Genomic DNA, 18,075 nt, shown 5'->3' with positions numbered 1-18,075 from the left:
ACTACGGTTACTTGAGAAGGTAGTTTCATTCCTGCTACTGCTAAGTTCGCGCACTAAGTCAGCAACCTTTCACATATCCTGGCAAGTCACGAGTGTTCGAAGCACGCGAACTGTCGAGAGCTGAACAGAAAAAAGCAGAATTAGCATAACGGCGAGTGTACACATCAGCTGTTTACTCTCGAGTGCGACACCAGTCTTCACCAATGCTTAGTTTGCAATATTCCGTCGGTGCTGAGCAAATAACACTTGAACATAGCAAAATTGCTACCTACTGCTACCATTTACATTTTACAATGTACTATGTACATTGTAGATGTGTAGATTGTAAATGTACATGAGCATTATTGATTATGCAAATAACACGACTGGGCTGAGTAACAGGGCTAGGTTTATCCAAATCACGTAACGGCGTTAGCCTAGGGTGTGTTCCCCGTTCGCAATGTATAGGTCTATTGCAGGGATAAGGGATATCCCTGTCTATTGCTACTATGTGGGTTTGCGATTCCATCACTTGATGGGGTAGCGGGGGAGATAGCGTATTGGTGAGCGTCGGCGCCACCCAAGCAAGCGGCACGGGTTCGATTTCCGCCGTCGGAGGTTATTCTGGGCTCCTCATCATCGTAATCATTGGTTTATTAGCAATTTTTATCAGTTCAATACACCACAAAAATGCGATACAATGAAAAGATAGGAAGCTGTCGAAGCGGGTGTAGTCTACATTTTTCGACTCATAATATCGCCCCTTATTAAGCTCGACACAAATTTTCTCCCCCCCCCCCAATATTTACAGATTCGAAAAAGAGGACATATATATACGGGAAATTTATTCAATTAACTCTGACCGAAGCATCCATTTTTTTGTAACATTCAACACGAACAAACAGCAATAATTTTTAATGTGAGGTGTAGGGATTGTACCAGCATGAATAACGGCACACACTTTTTATTCAATACCATCCATGGGTGGATTTTTTTTCAATTCAAATATTCTACATTAATTATAGAGTTGAGGCCAATGATACAATAGTCAAATCAAACAGAATAGTTGGACTAACTAGCCATGGGACAACAGAAACACATACACACACAGACGCTGTATTTAATATTTACCTGTGATGAGAGATTTTTCAACAGACACATAAAGGACACTCGAAAAACATGGTCAGGACTTAACTCTCTCCTACATCGAAAAAAAGGCCATAAGTCTGTCTCGGAAATTGTGAATTCGGATACCGGAAACAAACTTTCAGACCCGGCGGCGATCGCGAATCACTTCAATGAGTATTTTTGTAACGTAGGCCCAAATATTGCTTCTTCTATTACAAAACCTGTGTCGGCCAGGTCAGAGGTGAGATCGATATCCCAGTCAATTGTGCTTGAACCTACGACCAAATACGAAGTAGAAGTAGCCATCCACAAACTGAAATCGCACAAGGCCGACGGCTATGACCAAATCCCATCATGGTTTTTAAAAATGATAAGCCTGCATATCGGTCAATATATGGCCCATTTTTTCAACTTCATGATAGAAAATGGAGTCTACCCAAGCTATCTAAAAAAAGCCAGAGTAGTCCCTGTACACAAAGCTGGGGATAGAACTAATGTCACCAACTACCGTCCGATATCCGTTCTCCCATGCATCGGGATTGTATTCGAAAAGTTGCTCCTCTCCCGCCTGTCCTCATTCCTCGCCAAAATGTCTGTCATTTCCCCTCAACAATTTGGCTTCCGAAACAAACACAAAACTGCTCATGCCCTCCTAACAGTGGCCGAACAGTACTATGATATCTCAGAGAAGCGAGATGTGGGATGTAGCATTTTTCTCGACCTAAAAAAGGCGTTTGACTGCGTAGATCATAAAATTCTCATCTCGAAATTGGCGCGTTACGGACTTCGGGGCCCACAACTTGAGCTCATGAAAAGTTACCTCACTGGACGCCAACAAATGGTTGCGATCTCAGACACCTTGTCTTCTCCTCACCCGGTGACCTGTGGTGTGCCCCAGGGCTCAGTACTTGGACCGGTCCTTTTCACCTTATATGTCAACGACATTTTCGAAACCTCCTCATTGAACACCACACTGTTCGCTGATGATACTCACCTCCTCTCTTCCGCATCTTCGACGGCAGAGCTGGATGCCCTGACTGGTGACCAAATGCCCAAAGTCCATGAGTGGACGGCCCAGAACAACCTTTGCATAAACGCCTCGAAATCGCAATTGCTGACAGTAAATTCAAAAAATAACCTAACCGTTAATATCGCTGGTCAGCCCGTTTCCAACACAGATAATGCCAAATATCTCGGAGTTTTACTGGACTCGAACATGTCCTGGAAGAGTCATATTCAGTCCCTAGAAACTAAATTATCACCGAAGTGCGGCCTGTTCTACAGCCTTAAGCGCTTCATGCCAGCATGGGTTCTTCTGATACTCTTTAAATCCTTAATCCAATCGAAGTTACATTATGGCATCCTCTGTTGGGGGGCTGCCAGTAAAACTGCACTCAAGCCACTGCAGAAACTACAGCACAAAGTACTCCGAATCATAGCTAGGGCCCCAAAGGGACCTGGCTGCCCATCCAATAAGTCGCTGCTGAAGAGATTCGGCGTCCTAAACATAGAAGATATGCGGAAACTAGAAATCGCCAAGTTCATGTATCAGTTTCACTGCGGTCGTTGCCCCGAATATTTCAATGACTTCTTTACCTCTGAATCAAAAGCGCACAAGTACAACACACGCGCGTCCACGTCGTCCAAATATCATATGATCGACCGAAAAGATCATCGCTCCATCAAATATGCCGGACCTGATGTGTGGAACAGTATCCCGCCGGCCATCCGACAGTCGACGAGCATGTCCACATTCAAGTCGAAATACAAGCAATTACTACTAAATAAATACAGTCCATCCTCAAGATTACCGGACCACGACTGACCTATCGATCTCGCTTCCCATGACATGCCGCCCTATTTCTTGTCGCATTCTTTTTCTATACTATCTTCTTTGCCTTCATTCAGTGTGCATGCCTCCTCTTTACATCGCCTAGGCCAAGGTGGGTGTCAGATTCCATAGACTACTCCTTGTCGCTTCGACATCTTCCTGTCTTTTCATTGTATCGCATTTTTGTGTTGTATTGAACTGATAAAATTGCTAATAAACCAATGATGATGATGATGATGATGTTTTATCGCTCTATTGCAGTGGTTCTCAAACTTTTTAGACACGTCCCCCTTCGTGATAGTGAAAAAATTCGCGCTCCCCTTTATCGTCATATCACAAAATGCAACCAGAAATCTACTCAAGTACGAGTAGAAGTACTTCTTTTAAAAGCTGCTCAAAACTACTTGAAGTAGAAGCAGAATTGACTAACTTTAAATCTACTCAAGTAAGTAGTTGTGAAAAAGATCGTAATTCGTTAAAATGGACTGTAAAAATCTGCAAATTGAGCTGTGCGAAAGGGGCCAAGCTTGATCGATATTGATGTATCCCAGGAGGTATAAATTGTGGACATCATAAGCATTCGTCCGCATCATGGAATGAAAATGGCAGCATTAATATGGAAATGCGATGCTAATCCTCCGTTTATTCGAACACCCCGATTTAGAAAATTTCATGGTATGGCGCCCTCCCCCGTATTATTTCCACCCTGAAAATTTATTTCGTTGATAACATTGGTTGTTTCATACATTACTGTCAAATATTTATACATTCTTCACGTGATCAGAACCGGTAGAGCGGATGGAGGGGTCTACGATAATGTATGGCACAAAATTAATGATGATGCATCTTCCGGATTTTATTATAACAGTCAGTTGACGAGCGACAGTCGACGAGCATGTCCACATTCAAGTCGAAATATACAAGCAATTACTACTAAGTAAATACAGTCCATCCTCAAGATTACCGGACCACGACTGACCTATCGATCTCGCTTTCCATGACATGCCGCCCGATTTCTTGTAATTTTTTCTGTACTATCTTCTTTACTTTCATTCAGTGTGTATGCCTCCTCTTCACATCGCCTAGGCCAAGGTTGGTGTCTGAGTCCATAGACTACTCCAAGTCGCTTCGACATCTTCCTGTCTTTTCATTGTATCACATTTTTTGTGATGTATTGAACTGATCAAATTAACCAATGATGATTAATCACTTTGTTGCATGTTGTTGTTGTTGTTTATTAAACATAAAGACTTGGCGCTTATCGACTGACGGCAGCGTTATACCATACGTCCTCTTTTAAGAGGATTTGTCCTCTTTTTTGACTTTTTTGAAAGTATCCTCAGAGGACGCCCAGATGTCCTCTTTTTTAAGAATTTTGTTTAAATATAGAGAAAAATTCGACCGAGATACAGTAAATTAGCACTGAAGTAACGCTCCGGCGGCTATTTCGGGAGCTGAGCCGGAAAGCTGACCTATTTTTATTTTATTTTTTATTTTTTTGTCAGCCGGAAAGTTGATCTTTTTATTCAGTCAACCGACCACGGACTGGGAAAAATTTACCAATTTTCAGGATTTTTCTCCGGTATTGCAAGTCTGAAAATTTTAAAAAAGTGTCCCCTTTTCAGATTTCCAAAATATGGTAACCCTACCTGATGGCCTATTGCACCACGGTCAATAACATTGTACAGAAATAATGACGAAATAGCGGAAGAAAGTGGAAACCAGTGTTTGGAGGACTCGAGTAAGACTCGAGTCATCTTTTTCGAATGACTTGACTTTACTCGAGTCACTTTACATGAATGAATTGACTTGACTTGACTCGACGTGTCAGAAATGTGGATTGACTCGTGACTTGGAGCAAAATTTACGAATAATTTTCTAGTCATCAAGTCACGGTGTCGATAAAAATGGCTGATCTTGCATATACTCGGATTGTGAGCGAAACGCTGTTATGACCTCAGAGTGAGCAATCACTCAATGATTCTGCATTTAGGGTTGCATTTAAAACAAAAATCAATTTAAAACAAGCATGTTATGTTTAAAACAAGGCTCTTGTTGAAAGCATGTTTTTTTAAGCCATGAGGTCACGAAGATTAAATTGTGACGCCATAGTGGATTGACATTGACAATTGAAGATATAGGGTAACTATAGCTCCTTTGACGAAATGGGCTTCCAACCCCTGTCATATAGGCTTCTGACCAAAAATATCTTTAACCAGGACTACATCGTCATGCAGCATTTTTACCGTCGGCGGTCATCGTCATCAGAACACCTATTCCGTACCGATATGGAATGGTTGGAACCCTCGAAATAGTCGGCTCAACAGCTATAGTACGCAGACATAGTTCATTGGTACGGAATGAATATTCTGATGATGATGTCCGCCTATCGTAAAATGTTGCATGACTAGTCCTGGTTAAGAATATTTCTGGTCCGTATCTGACAGGGATTGGAAGCCTATTTCGTCAAATAGTTACCTTATATTTTCAATTGTCAATGTCAATCCATTATGGCGTCACAATTGAATATTCGTGACGTCATGTCTCATTAAAAACACGTATTAAACAATGGATTTTTGTTTTAAATGCAACCCTGTATATCTCGTAATTTATTTTGCGTCATGTCTGTAAATCTGTGCTTTTCGTCGACAGGCTCTCAAGGGTAGGTCCGGATAAGTAGGAAGCGTGATAACGAGCAACTTATAGGGCCACGCTTATAGGGCCAACTGGCTAACTATAAGTAAGTGTAATTGTAAGTGTAAGTGTAAAATAGACGAATTCCCGATCAAAATATAACGTATTGTCGTTTGACTACGCAACGACTAAACGTACGTTACAGCTTCTTCAATTACAAAAAACGGATCGGATAACATCGTACATCGTCGCGTCTTCTGCAGTTGTAAATAGAAGAACCGCTGATAATAGCCTATATATTACAACGGCGGTCGAAGAGTGTGATTGTGGGACAAAGCAGCAGATTCATAACGTTGCCAGTCACACTGCATCGTCTTCAGTGTCCAAAGCTCGACCACCGCGTGCGTTTTACCGTCCCGATATCAGGCGTGGAACTCGTGGACCACTCGTCTGTGTTGCGGGAGTATTGTTATAATCTATAGTGGCAGGAATAAACAATAAACGCGAGTAGACAGAGACGAGATAGCGTAGTAGTGGCACATTCCGCAGCTGCAACACCAATGGGTTGCGAGTTCCGACCAAGGTCGACTCCAGAATTCCTACCGCAGTGGTGTAGGTGTAGGTATATCAAGGCTCCTTTTCGCCATCTGATCCGCGTAAGCGGTGTCCAGCGCGTCTTGTTGCTACAAGTCGGCAGATACAGAATCATAATAGAGGATATTGGCCTGATGTAAAACGACCATGTAGTTGTCGAAACATGAATACTAAAACAACAACAACCGGCGTAGTCAAAGATTCATTTGATAAAAAATGGACAGTATGAGGTTAAGGAATGATATGTTTATCGCCAGTTCAGGCGCTGATTTCAGGTGCTCAGTTTTGCTCAATAAACCAGTTTACTTGTGTATAGTTCTATTGGCTGCCTGCGTGATGAAACATGATACATTCATAGCAGTGGGGCTCTACGTGAACGCTACCACCCTCGAGGGCGATCATGACCAGACTTTGACAACTAGAAAATTTTCAGCTTTTCCGAATTAGATTAGAATTAGATTACTGGCATGTCTATCTAATTTAGTGAAATTAGACAACTAGAATTATCTAGTTGTCCAGGCTTATACTTGGACAACTAGAAAATTTTCAGACTTTCCAAATTAGATTAGAATTAGATTACTGGCATTTCGCTCTAATTTAGTGAAATTAGACAACTAGAATTATCTAGTTGTCCAAGTCTGATCATGACAAAGGGAAATACAGTGTTCATTCCAATTTCATGTTATCAATGATTTTGCTAGGTCACGGCTAAAATGGACATTCTAAATCTTCGTAGGCCTCCTCATAACTGACATAACATAGCAATAACCGCATTGTTCAATGCTATGTTGAATAATTTCTGGTAAGTCACAATACGCATTGCCTGGATTGGCCGCTCTATTATCATAATTATTTGACTTCTCAATACAAACATGGTTGATTAATTGAGCTTGTTCGAATAAAGGCTATAGTCCGTGGTGTAGGAAATATGCAGGTCATAGGGCCGTTCGTTGAAGACGGTGATGTGGCCTACATCTTTCGAATAAATGTCCTCGTCAATACCTCAGATTTCTTCATATTGTTGAACAGGGTCTCACTGATTTCACCTGTGCTCGGCAACACCTCTCAATTTGTTCGAGATCTTCTATCATTGCCTTCGACATCTCATTTTATACACGTGAATCCACAAGAACAAGGATCTTGAAATGTAACTCAACTCGAGAATTTACAAAGTGTTCCTATAACCATGCACGTTAGAGAGTTAGGACTTGTTTTAGCAGACCAACTTTGAAGCTTTTGACCAAAAGACTATACTTTTCCCCTTTTTGTATTTCTTATTTTACACGGTATACCATTATTTAATCGAGTGGTTCTTAGCCTTTTTTCCCCAGCGCCGCCTTTCAAAAATTGTCTGGGTCTGGCACCCCCTATGTTATGAACTGTAGTAAAAACAATGGGTAAGTGGTCGAAATCGGGTTTCGGGTTGAGACTTCACTATTAGACCACTTGACCAATTAACGTTATAATTGTATGTGCTATTTTCGGGATCAAATCCAGGTTGTTATACCAACCATCGGGTAAGGCCTACGGGCTCATAGCATTTGGTTCGAGATAGATGTACGCATCCCGAATTCTCCTCTGCAATTGGCAATACGGGTAAGTTAATTCTATCGGGTTTTGTTCTATTGCTTTGTGTGACTATACTAAATCAACTGAGAGTGGGGTAGAGATTTGCTCACATTAAATTTAGTACTGAACCAAGCTCTAGACTTCAACATGAATGGGGGAAACAACACCAAGCAGTATCATCCTTTATGATGCGATGAAGAAATTTTCTGACGATTTAATTTTGTAGCTCTCAAATACAAGTATATTGAGTTGATCATTTTGGTCAAAAGGCTTCAAAACATCTTTAATGTACAAAGGGCATCACTCTCAAAAGTTGTACAGTACAGTGCCTTTTCGATTTCGACACGCAGTGCACTGCTGGATAAGATACCTAGCTCAAAATTTTTTGTGGAAAATAACCCGAGCTATCAGGATAAGTATCAGTTTATTAATATTTTCATCATTTCAAAACACCACAAAACTGCGATACAATGAAAGGATAGGAAGGTGTCGAAACGACTTGGAGTAGCGTGACAGGAGTGTTTTAACGGGGAATTGGCAATTCAAAGGTACGCCAAATTCATTTTACATGAATTAAAATAAACCACTCTGTTCATGGAAACGTCGCCGGTGGATATTTCGCGATGAGCGCAACGAAAAACATTGTGATTTGACAGATTTTGTCGAGTTAGTTTGCAGTGAGAAATCAGGGATATGGGCCTATAGAACTATTGTTCCACTATATAATCATATGTCCTAACTGCACCATTTACTGTGACGCTATTTTTCTTCAGCGCCCCCATACCGCCCCTGAACCCAGCGTCCCACCTTTCGCCCCCTGACCGTTTCCACCTCCTTCAAAATCCAAATCGCCCCCGGGTGGGCGCCAGAGACAAGGTTAAGAACCACTGCTTTAATCCATTTGAGTTATTTATTAGTTTGGAGCACAACCACGTTGAAGTTAATTGCTAAGTGCATTATGGCTGCTTTTTCTGGAAGTAAATTTTTATGTAAGACGTATCTTTACGATGTGCCATATTTCAGTCAAGTTCCTAATCGCGCAAACACATTCAACTTATGATATGGGGAGGGCGCATGAAAGTTGACTCCGAGATTTAAAAAAAGGGTCAAGAATCCATGTTCTACCATGACTATCATTGGCACCGCATGATGCGGTCGAATTTTCATGTTGACGAAAATCTACAAATTTCAATCTTATAGATTTTACCGGTTTACCGCCTTGACCGTAGGTGCTTCGGCTGGTTTAAGATGTCGGTACCTAGCATGAACATCTTCGTTGCATGTCAAGCATGTCACGCAGAAAAAACCTTGCCTCAAGTCACCGGCAGTGCTGCAGGCATACCAAGTACAGGTCGGGGATGTGCCATTCTTATATAATGTCAAGATACCGTTAAAATAATATTGATTTCCTCGGTTGCAGTGGGCAATCCTACGGAACACGAAAGTTTGATGCAGAGATTTTGCAGCAGCTGCATTGCGTTGACAAAGGATCTACATTCGACGAAAACCTTGACAACTAGGTAATACGATGACAAAGCGTACTGCCATCTATATAAGTTATACTCGGCGAATTCTTCTTATAGCGACGGAGAAGGTGTCAATCCAGTCATCTCCAGCCTGAGAATGAGAAATTTTTCCGGAGAATCCAACTCATCCTTGCATTCGACTACGAAATAATTCAACTTTCGCGTTTTTATGTCCATGTTGCGTTTACTTGATACACTGTGAAAACGTCAAATGCATGGAGTCGACTGCACGCTGCAACCCATTTTGGCATTGTAGAAGTTCCGCCCGCCGTGCTTTTCATTGAACATTTCTTATTACTATGTTCCAGTGATCAGCAGTATAACATTTTTTGCATTATTCTTACTTGTAATGTAGGTGTATTATAATGACCTTAATTCGACTCCCCACCCCTGATATCAGGACATGTTCATTGTACCAACTGCCCACCGTACCGAGGCCTCGCATTCTGATGAAAGCTTCGTACGTTCTGTTTCTCATGTATAGATATATGATATAAAATATTGAACGAATGTTTCGAGCAAATCACCTCATATTATTCGCATTCATACACATTGAAACAAGTTGAATATTCTTCTTCTCATGCACCACGTAAAACCAGGAATGGATATGTTCATGGTTGCGTTTAAAACAAGAGTCCTTTTGAGCAATTGCGATTTCAATAAAAAATGTTCTTTTTAAGATTTGAATAATTATGTCATAACTATGTAAAATTGTAAATAAAAATGTAGTATATGAGCCGTCGGACGACTTGTACTAGATCAGGAACGATTGGGATCCTCGACATCGTCACCATTCATCAGTTGTAACTCGTATAGTTGTATATCACGTGAACCGCGACTGGATGTGCTGATGATAATGAGCGCCGACCCTAAAAATGCTACCCCATCAAATATGCCGGACCTGATGTGTGGAACAGTATCCCGCCGGCCATCCGACAGTCGACGAGCATGTCCACATTCAAGTCGAAATACAAGCAATTACTACTAAATAAATACAGTCCATCCTCAAGATTACCGGACCACGACTGACCTATCGATCTCGCTTCCCATGACATGCCGCCCTATTTCTTGTCGCATTCTTTTTCTATACTATCTTCTTTACCTTCATTCAGTGTGCATGCCTCCTCTTTACATCGCCTAGGCCAAGGTGGGTGTCAGATTCCATAGACTACTCCTTGTCGCTTCGACATCTTCCTGTCTTTTCATTGTATCGCATTTTTGTGGTGTATTGAACTGATAAAATTGCTAATAAACCAATGATGATGATGATGATGATGTAGCCCTGATCGAAGATATTATGTTCTGTTGTGGTCGGTTTAGGACAGGGGTCGGCAACCTTGGTCATTAACGGAGTCATAGTTGTCGTATATTTTAAATTGTAACTGCCAAGGAGCCACAAAACGATGTCAATAAACTGCGACGTCACACTTGAAGATTTGTGACGTAATGGTAGCATAAAATTGAAGTTCACTATTTGAAATTCGTAGTGTGCGTCAGGTTTTATACGCTTGATGGTGCTTGTGGTCGTGGTCGCTGTGCGTTTGGAAACACTAGCTAGAGTTGCTAATGAAATTGAATAGAATTATTACCGAAAGGAAAGAATCTGGAGAAAATATTATTGATGAACTCTGTGAACCCGAATCCGTAATAAAGAAAATCGACGTTGATGAATATCCTGCCACTCTCCAGTCGTGTGGATCTGGACAGTGCCTTCAATCCCTTCATGATTGAATCGGTCAATATGATTGGGAATTGAATATATATTGCTGTCAATTCTTTATTCCTCTCTCTGCTAACGTAATCAAATTTATCGGTAGAGCTGAGTGAGGTGTCCTGGAAAACGTAGGGACCGTAAATAATAATTAAACATATTCTGGCGGACCCGTTGATATAATGACTTAGTTACATGATGTTATTTCGTTACCTCCTGTCTGTTATGTCATAAGAAATTGAAATCGCCGAAACGCACTAAACTAAAAGATGCACACGATTTCAAATTGGTATTCCTTCACTGGCAAATTACTTTTCTCGTGGGATGGCATTTGTCTTGTGGGGACACAAGGACACGAACATTCGGCGCCAGCCATTTAGGCGCCCATGGACAATTACACATATGCATATATATCGAAGTTTTGGGTCAGCATATAAGGGGAGTCCTTTTCGGACAAGGTTTTCTCGCTGCCGATCGTTTTGGCGCATTTCTAGGAGTCACATGTTACTTGATACATGGCCTAAAACGGTAATAATGGTCGACACAGAAATGCTCATTTCTATAAATCAGGCGTATTTTTTCTTTGGGTTGGGGTACCCGATGAACAAGATGTTTGGCAACATTAAATCGCATTAAATTTTGAAAAAGTTGCATAAATTTTCAAAAAATACTATATAATTTACGTTAATTTACGAACTTATTTTAAGTCCCCTTTCGATCTCGGCCCCCCGATTGGGGAGTTTGGGGTGCGGCAGTTACGGTCCTGTATGGATAGCAAGGTGGGTGATTGTCTGGTTAAAAGACTATATACTCCATGTCGTTTCGGCACCCTCCTATATATATTTCATTATATCGCAATCTTGTGGTGTTTTGATTGAAAAATGATTATGAAGATGACGATGAAATTAACGACAACGTGAGAAGATCAAGCTGTTTTGGGGTGCTGCAGCGCTGCAGCTGTCAACCCAATAAGCTGAGCCTCGCCGTACAATACTTTTTGATTTTAATGTTATAGGTACTGATACACCCTCTCAAAATGATTAATCAATAGCACAATTTAGAGACACGGGTCAAACTGTATTGGCAATTGTGTTAGAACGATATTTTGTATAGTATCGCCCGAGGCGCCGTGAGTACCAATATTATTGACAAAACTGAGACTAGAAAACAAATGCTTATAATAACTAAGCCGATGAAATGTTAAATCGCATCTGGTGTTAGTCGTTAGCTCACCCGGCTCGATCGTGAATCGTTTAATACGGATAACTGTGTCTTCCTAAATCGCACGTATAAAGGGGAAGGTGAAATTACTGGTAGAGTTGAACAGATGAACACATGAAATCCCCTGTGGGGGCCCAATAAGTTATTTTGGGGATGGCGAAGGGTGACAAAGTACTAACTGGCGATGAGGATCCCAAATAAACTTTAGACGTTGAGTTACAACTAAGTTCGTCTCCTTGATCGAGTTAGGGACATCAAAACACATGGAGAATTGTGCATATAATTGGGTTTGCTAATTAAGTTTGGCAGTTAAATTATAGCAATTTTACAGCGTACTTGATAGAACGATGATCTTTCGCGTCGACCATGATACGCCGCCTGTGCCGGATTGTTGCGTCACTGTGAGACGGATGAATTAGTGACTCACCGTATAGTGTTTCACTGAGCAGCTATATTGTACGTAACAAAAGCCAATTTTCAGTCTTCCTATCAATTTTGAGGGGTTCTTTTGCCCATACACTATCAATATTTGGATGTTCAGAATCATTGCGACAATCTCATTCAATTAAAATTAGTACCATTTATTTTAAAATTTCGAGCTAGTTATTTATGATGAATTTCCCTATCACAGGCGAAGCTTGTCTTTGTTCCTTCTCTTTTCGCCCTTAATTTTTTGCGTATAACTTGCCTCCCCTTTCCGCACGCATCCCTAGTTTGAATTAATTTTGCGCTTCGCGCTTATACGTCCATTTGTGCATGACCAGTACACTGTCAAATTGTGCAATGTTCATTCGTCTTTTAACAGGTTCTTCCATTTGTTTAAAGGCCGAGGTGAGAGTATGATTAATTGACTTCACCAAGTCCTTTCGACACCTCCCCTTTTGTTCAATGTATTGCAACTCTTGTAGTATATTGAAAGTTGAATCGACAAAAATATAATATAAATGATGATGAATCAGAACCAGAACCAGAACCAGAATGATGCTTTCGTTCCCCGTCACTTTCCCGGGTACTCTAATAGCGATTGTGAAACAAATCACAATGATGTATACAATCTTGTTTACGATAGATGTCATCATTTTTACGCTTACGGACTTACGGAGTGAAGACGAGCGCTTTAAAATTGAAATCACGGCTTGCTCAATTACATAGCTTAATGAAACATAACACCGAGACAAAGCAGCGTCATAAGTAGTACGCGGTTGACTCAGAAGCGGTCCAAAGTTCGCTTGCGTTGTGCTGGCTGCGGATCAGGCATGGGACGCGTGATAGCTTGCTGCGCTGCGCAAGCTGTATTGTATACGATAGTTATAACTAGCGTTGTGTGAAAAATTTCCTCTGTATGCATCGCAGGCTCAGATCGACATGGATAGTTGCCGTTGCATATTATTATGTGGTTCAAGTAGCGTGTCTGGCGTGCGGTTTGCGGTATATAATTACCTGCTGACGCTGTGTCTCGTAAGCTATTTTGCCCTTTAGGAAATTTCATAGTATTTGATTATAGATTTTGTGAGTACGACCGTTTCATTCTTAGATTTTTTTCTTGGCACTTAAAGACAGTAGCCTTATCATCTTCCTTTGCCACGATGTCGGTACCTAGCATAAATGCATTTGTTGCTTGCCAAGCTTGTCACGCAGACAAAACATATCCTGATGTCGCAAACGCTCCAAGCCTAGAAGGTATGACGATATGATATTTTTTCATGAAATACGGGGATATTTTTTATAACACTGTTGTGTTGATTCATCTCGTTCTAGTGATCAACCCTGTGGATCACGAATCCCAGTTTAAGGGATTATACAGCTACATAACGAAGGATCGTTATTTAACGAAAAGCTTGAAAGCAAGGTAATATATTAACGCCTAGTATTGACAAATCGCATTGTCATCTAAATCATATTTGACATTGGAATTCTTTTGCAGCTTTGGGGATGGCGCCAATCCAGTCAGCATCACCCTGAGAATGCGAAATATATCGGGGGACTCCGACTCATCGCACTCAACGACTAAATAAGCCTGCCTCTTTAGTGTTTTTTTTTCAATCATATTGCCCTTCGTTGATACACTGTGAAATGACTGAGTTGGCTGCTTAGCCGCCTTAGTGTTATTGGTTTAACCAACGTGTTATTTGTTGCATATGCGTCTAACTGCTCGATATAACATTTACTGTATGCGTATCTGTACAGCACCTCGTACGTACGTCGTACACGTACTTCAAGGCTCGAGTTCCTATAAAAGCTTCACGCATTATATTGCTTTACATATCACAGCATATCCTGTTATTGAATGATGAATTTTATTGGTTTCGAGCGAACCATTTCGTGGTATTATACACATTCGCGCACATTATAAATAAAATTAGTTGAATCTTGATTTCGTGCATATTGTGTCGCGTTTATATTCATTGAAACCAAGAGATTTCTCTTTTATGAATTTTCCCTGTTACTTCGAGCGCAAAACTGCCGGGAGCAGTCATGATATCGGATGGTACGTATTCATATGGCATTGATTGCAGCCGTGAAACGCATCTTCAATGATCAATACAAATATCCACTGCGTCGGCAACCTGTTACTTTGACGTGACGAGCCTCGCACCAATATATCGATCACTTTGGTAGTAGGGAGTTTACGATACTATATATATTATATAACATTAGGTCATAAAACATGCTTGTTCATGTGAGCTTCTCAAATGAACACATAACGAGAAATACAAATGATGGAAAACAACTGTGCGTGACTATGACTATCCCCTACATTACTCGATCACGAGATCAGAGGTGGTCAAAGAAGTAGTCACTGATGCTACTCTGGTAGAAGTAGACATAAATGCCTATAATATATAATAAGTAGAAGTACAAGTATCGATTTATCAACATATCAGTGGTAGCTTACATTTAGGTGTAGAATTAATAGAACACGATTAGCTTGAACAAAGGTTTGATCGGTAACTTAAGAAGGCTATTTGCCGCCTATAGCAGATTTTTATTTGTCAATCTCATCTGGATAAAACGTTAAAAATCGCAAAATAGATCTCCTTGGCCGACACAACGTAAAAGATGGCACTAAGTCAATGCTTTTCATCCTTTTTGAGCACCATCCACACTTTCACCCGCACAAACTAGCCGAAAACGGGTTTACAAAAAGGAAATGAAGATAGCCTACTTGAATGAAAATACTATTGTGCAACAGTAGCCCACGCTACTCATGGCTTAGGCCATCAAGTGACTCACTAAAAAGACAACTATTTTTCCTCGTCTTGATTTCAACTTAGCTCACAACCCATTTCGGTCGAATAGGTTTGTTGGGTTTTGTCAGGGATTTCTGGAACTAGTTCTAGAAATCCCTGTTTTTTTTACAAAAACGTGTTGTGCTTGGATTGCGAGTTATTGATAAGAACTATCTAGCACTCCGTAAGTGAAAGATGCTTGCTGGCAGGAAAAGTTTTTCAGAGCGGTATGACACGAGGCTCCAGTTCATCGACGAGGCGCAAAATCCACAATGCTTGTTTTCATGCTTCTGATTGATGGCTTGGCATAAGCTCCAAAACTACCAAGGAAAGATGTAGGCTCGGGCTGCTCAAAATTAACTTTTTTTCCCGGATTCCAGCCATTCACTGATTAAATCGATCAAAATTTGAATTTTTTTTTTCAATTTTCTGTTATAAATTAAAATTTTTATTTGGATCTGCGGAGTCCTATACTTGTTAGAATTGAACTAAATTTGGCGTTCAGCGTTTTTTAGGGTAACCTGACGATTTAATTAGTGAATGGCTGGAATCCGAGAAAAAAAAGTTATTTTTAACAGTCCTAATGTAGGCGCAATCGAACTCGCTATACCTTATGATACGCTGCTCCAAGCTCCAACTTATGTTCTTCTTTTTCTATTTCCGATTTTCTGTTTCGCGAGAAAATGAGAAGAGCAAAGAAAGTCACGATACCGCGTGTTCGGTCTTAGTTCAAGCTCAATTTAACTTGAACATTACAGTTCAATAATCTATAGTGGTTCTTGTAGACCGCGACGTAGAGCAGCTAATAAAATACGTGAGGCAAAATAAAGGAACGAATACGAATAGTCGAGAAGTTGAAACATTATTGATATGGTATACACTACCCATCTACACATCCGTGAGAATATAAACGCATAAACTATATTCGTTCCATTCGAATCATACAAGGGGGTCGGCTAAGGTGAGAACTGCGCGATATAAGCCGTCTAAGAAACAGAGATACCTTTGCTGTTAGATTATACTACTGATTGCACCTAAACGTAAGCTGTCATCAGTTCGTTTTCGGTCAATATATTTGTGATGTAACAATGCGAGCCACTGAAAGTACAATCAGTCAATGACTGGTTGCTCTCACAAGTGACATATGCGTATCGCGAATAATCTGAATTCCGAACACAAAAAAGATAAAGATTAAATCGACACCATTTAATTGATGACTTGAAATGGACTCGTAAATTTTGGTCCGTGTCACGAGTCAATCCACATTTCTGAAGCGCCGAGCCAAGTCAAGTCAAGTCATTTTTTCAAAGTGACTCGAGTCAAGTCAAGTCATACGAAAAAGTTGACAACAACACTGTTTATTACGATATCTGCAGAGTATTATGCCTACCCGCCACTAACTAGGGATGGTGTGAACGTGAGGTACACGTTCACAAACGAACCTTGGTAGGTTCTGCAGTGTGAACCCATTTCATATATTACAATTTCCACTTCATTTTAACATCTTTGGCAGAAATTTATTGCATTACAACTGCGGGCCACTCAGTGCATGGCGCTGGCAATATAAAAATTAACACTGAACGAGCATCTATGTTTATAATCTCAATAATTTTACCTGCTTTGTTACAAAAGTTTGCTCGAAATATCCTGCTTTTTGTTTGTGAATATTTAGTGACTCTCTGTTATGAGCTTGACCCGCAATCATTCAACTTCAAGAGCGAAATACGCTATATGTAGGTCAGGGAATGATGTTTATTCAATCAATCAATGAAATTGATATCGTTGTCTGATGTAAAAAAAAGTATAGCAAGCGTATACGGGCTCCATCTCGATTTCATATGTTTATTGTATCATAAATACCAAATCCGTGCGATTGGGGTGTTGGCTATACTGCCGTATAACTTGTTGATGGGGTAAAACCCGTTTTGCACTCTGCTCAACATCAGCGTAGCAACACTCAGACGCCGAATACATTGCCCGGTCTGGCCTAGACCAAGCGTTTGCAAGTCCTCGTCGAATAAGTTGTTGGCAAAGCGACGGAAGACAGGCTATTGATTTTATGGGATTATTATATCACTTGATTGCTCTAGTTTATATATTTGGCGACTTTTAAAAGTCAGTATGCACTTCAGCATTGTGGCATTATGTGGCCCGAGTCGTCACTGCACTGAAATGTAGGGTTGGAATTAGCTATATGATGTCACGCGACGTCACGAGGTTCAGGTTCGTGTGAACGCGAACGTCAGAGGTTCACACCATCCCTACTTATCACTACACCCGCCTTCGAAACAGACTTTTGATAATTATAGTGCGCAAATATTAATTCGCTACGGCTGGTGCGAGACAAAGTTATAGTAAAAGCTACGATTATAGTGCAACGTAAGTCAAACAAGTTTTTGCAATTGCGTCGCAACGACAAAAGTTGGGGGCCACTATGCAGTGTCGTAGCAGCCACTTGGTGCTTATGTCTCTGCGCCATGGGTGGGGCGCCATGGGTGGGCGAGGTGGGTAATGCGGGAGTCGAGGCGAAGTAATACTTTTTTGTTTAGTTAAAACAACAAGATTTCCAGTAAAAATAATTGAATAGATTGAAACTATTTCAAAATTTGGGCAGCATTTTCAACAAAAGCCATGGGCGGCAACAATCTATAA

At 40.7% G+C, this 18,075-nt stretch overlaps 2 protein-coding genes across 3 annotated transcripts; both read left to right on the top strand.

The window, feature by feature from the left end:
- The first annotated feature begins 5,888 nt into the window (after nt 1-5,888).
- Nucleotides 5,889-9,997, top strand: LOC145445221 (uncharacterized). Its single transcript, XM_080323394.1, has 4 exons — nt 5,889-7,762; nt 8,965-9,086; nt 9,156-9,255; nt 9,319-9,997. The coding sequence occupies exons 1-4, from the start codon at nt 7,722-7,724 to the stop codon at nt 9,410-9,412; spliced, it is 357 nt and encodes a 118-aa protein (XP_080179520.1). The 5' UTR covers nt 5,889-7,721; the 3' UTR covers nt 9,413-9,997.
- A 3,561-nt stretch (nt 9,998-13,558) lies between these two features.
- LOC145445526 (uncharacterized) lies at nt 13,559-14,567 on the top strand. 2 transcript variants are annotated; one of them, XM_080323707.1, is made up of 4 exons: nt 13,559-13,666; nt 13,744-13,873; nt 13,952-14,042; nt 14,118-14,567. In XM_080323707.1, exons 1-4 carry the CDS (start codon nt 13,559-13,561, stop codon nt 14,206-14,208), a joined length of 420 nt encoding a protein of 139 aa, XP_080179833.1. In that variant the 3' UTR covers nt 14,209-14,567. The 2 variants fall into 2 exon arrangements, with proteins under 2 accessions (XP_080179833.1, XP_080179834.1); XM_080323708.1 differs by lacking the exon at nt 13,559-13,666 and having other exon boundaries at nt 13,750-13,873.
- Nucleotides 14,568-18,075: the final 3,508 nt, after the last annotated feature.

The sequence above is a fragment of the Botryllus schlosseri genome, chromosome 8 (assembly GCF_051294905.1).
Source record: "Botryllus schlosseri isolate E-star chromosome 8, Bs_hap1, whole genome shotgun sequence".
Lineage (NCBI taxonomy): Eukaryota > Metazoa > Chordata > Ascidiacea > Stolidobranchia > Styelidae > Botryllus > Botryllus schlosseri.
This window is presented reverse-complemented; position numbering and strand designations above follow the sequence as displayed.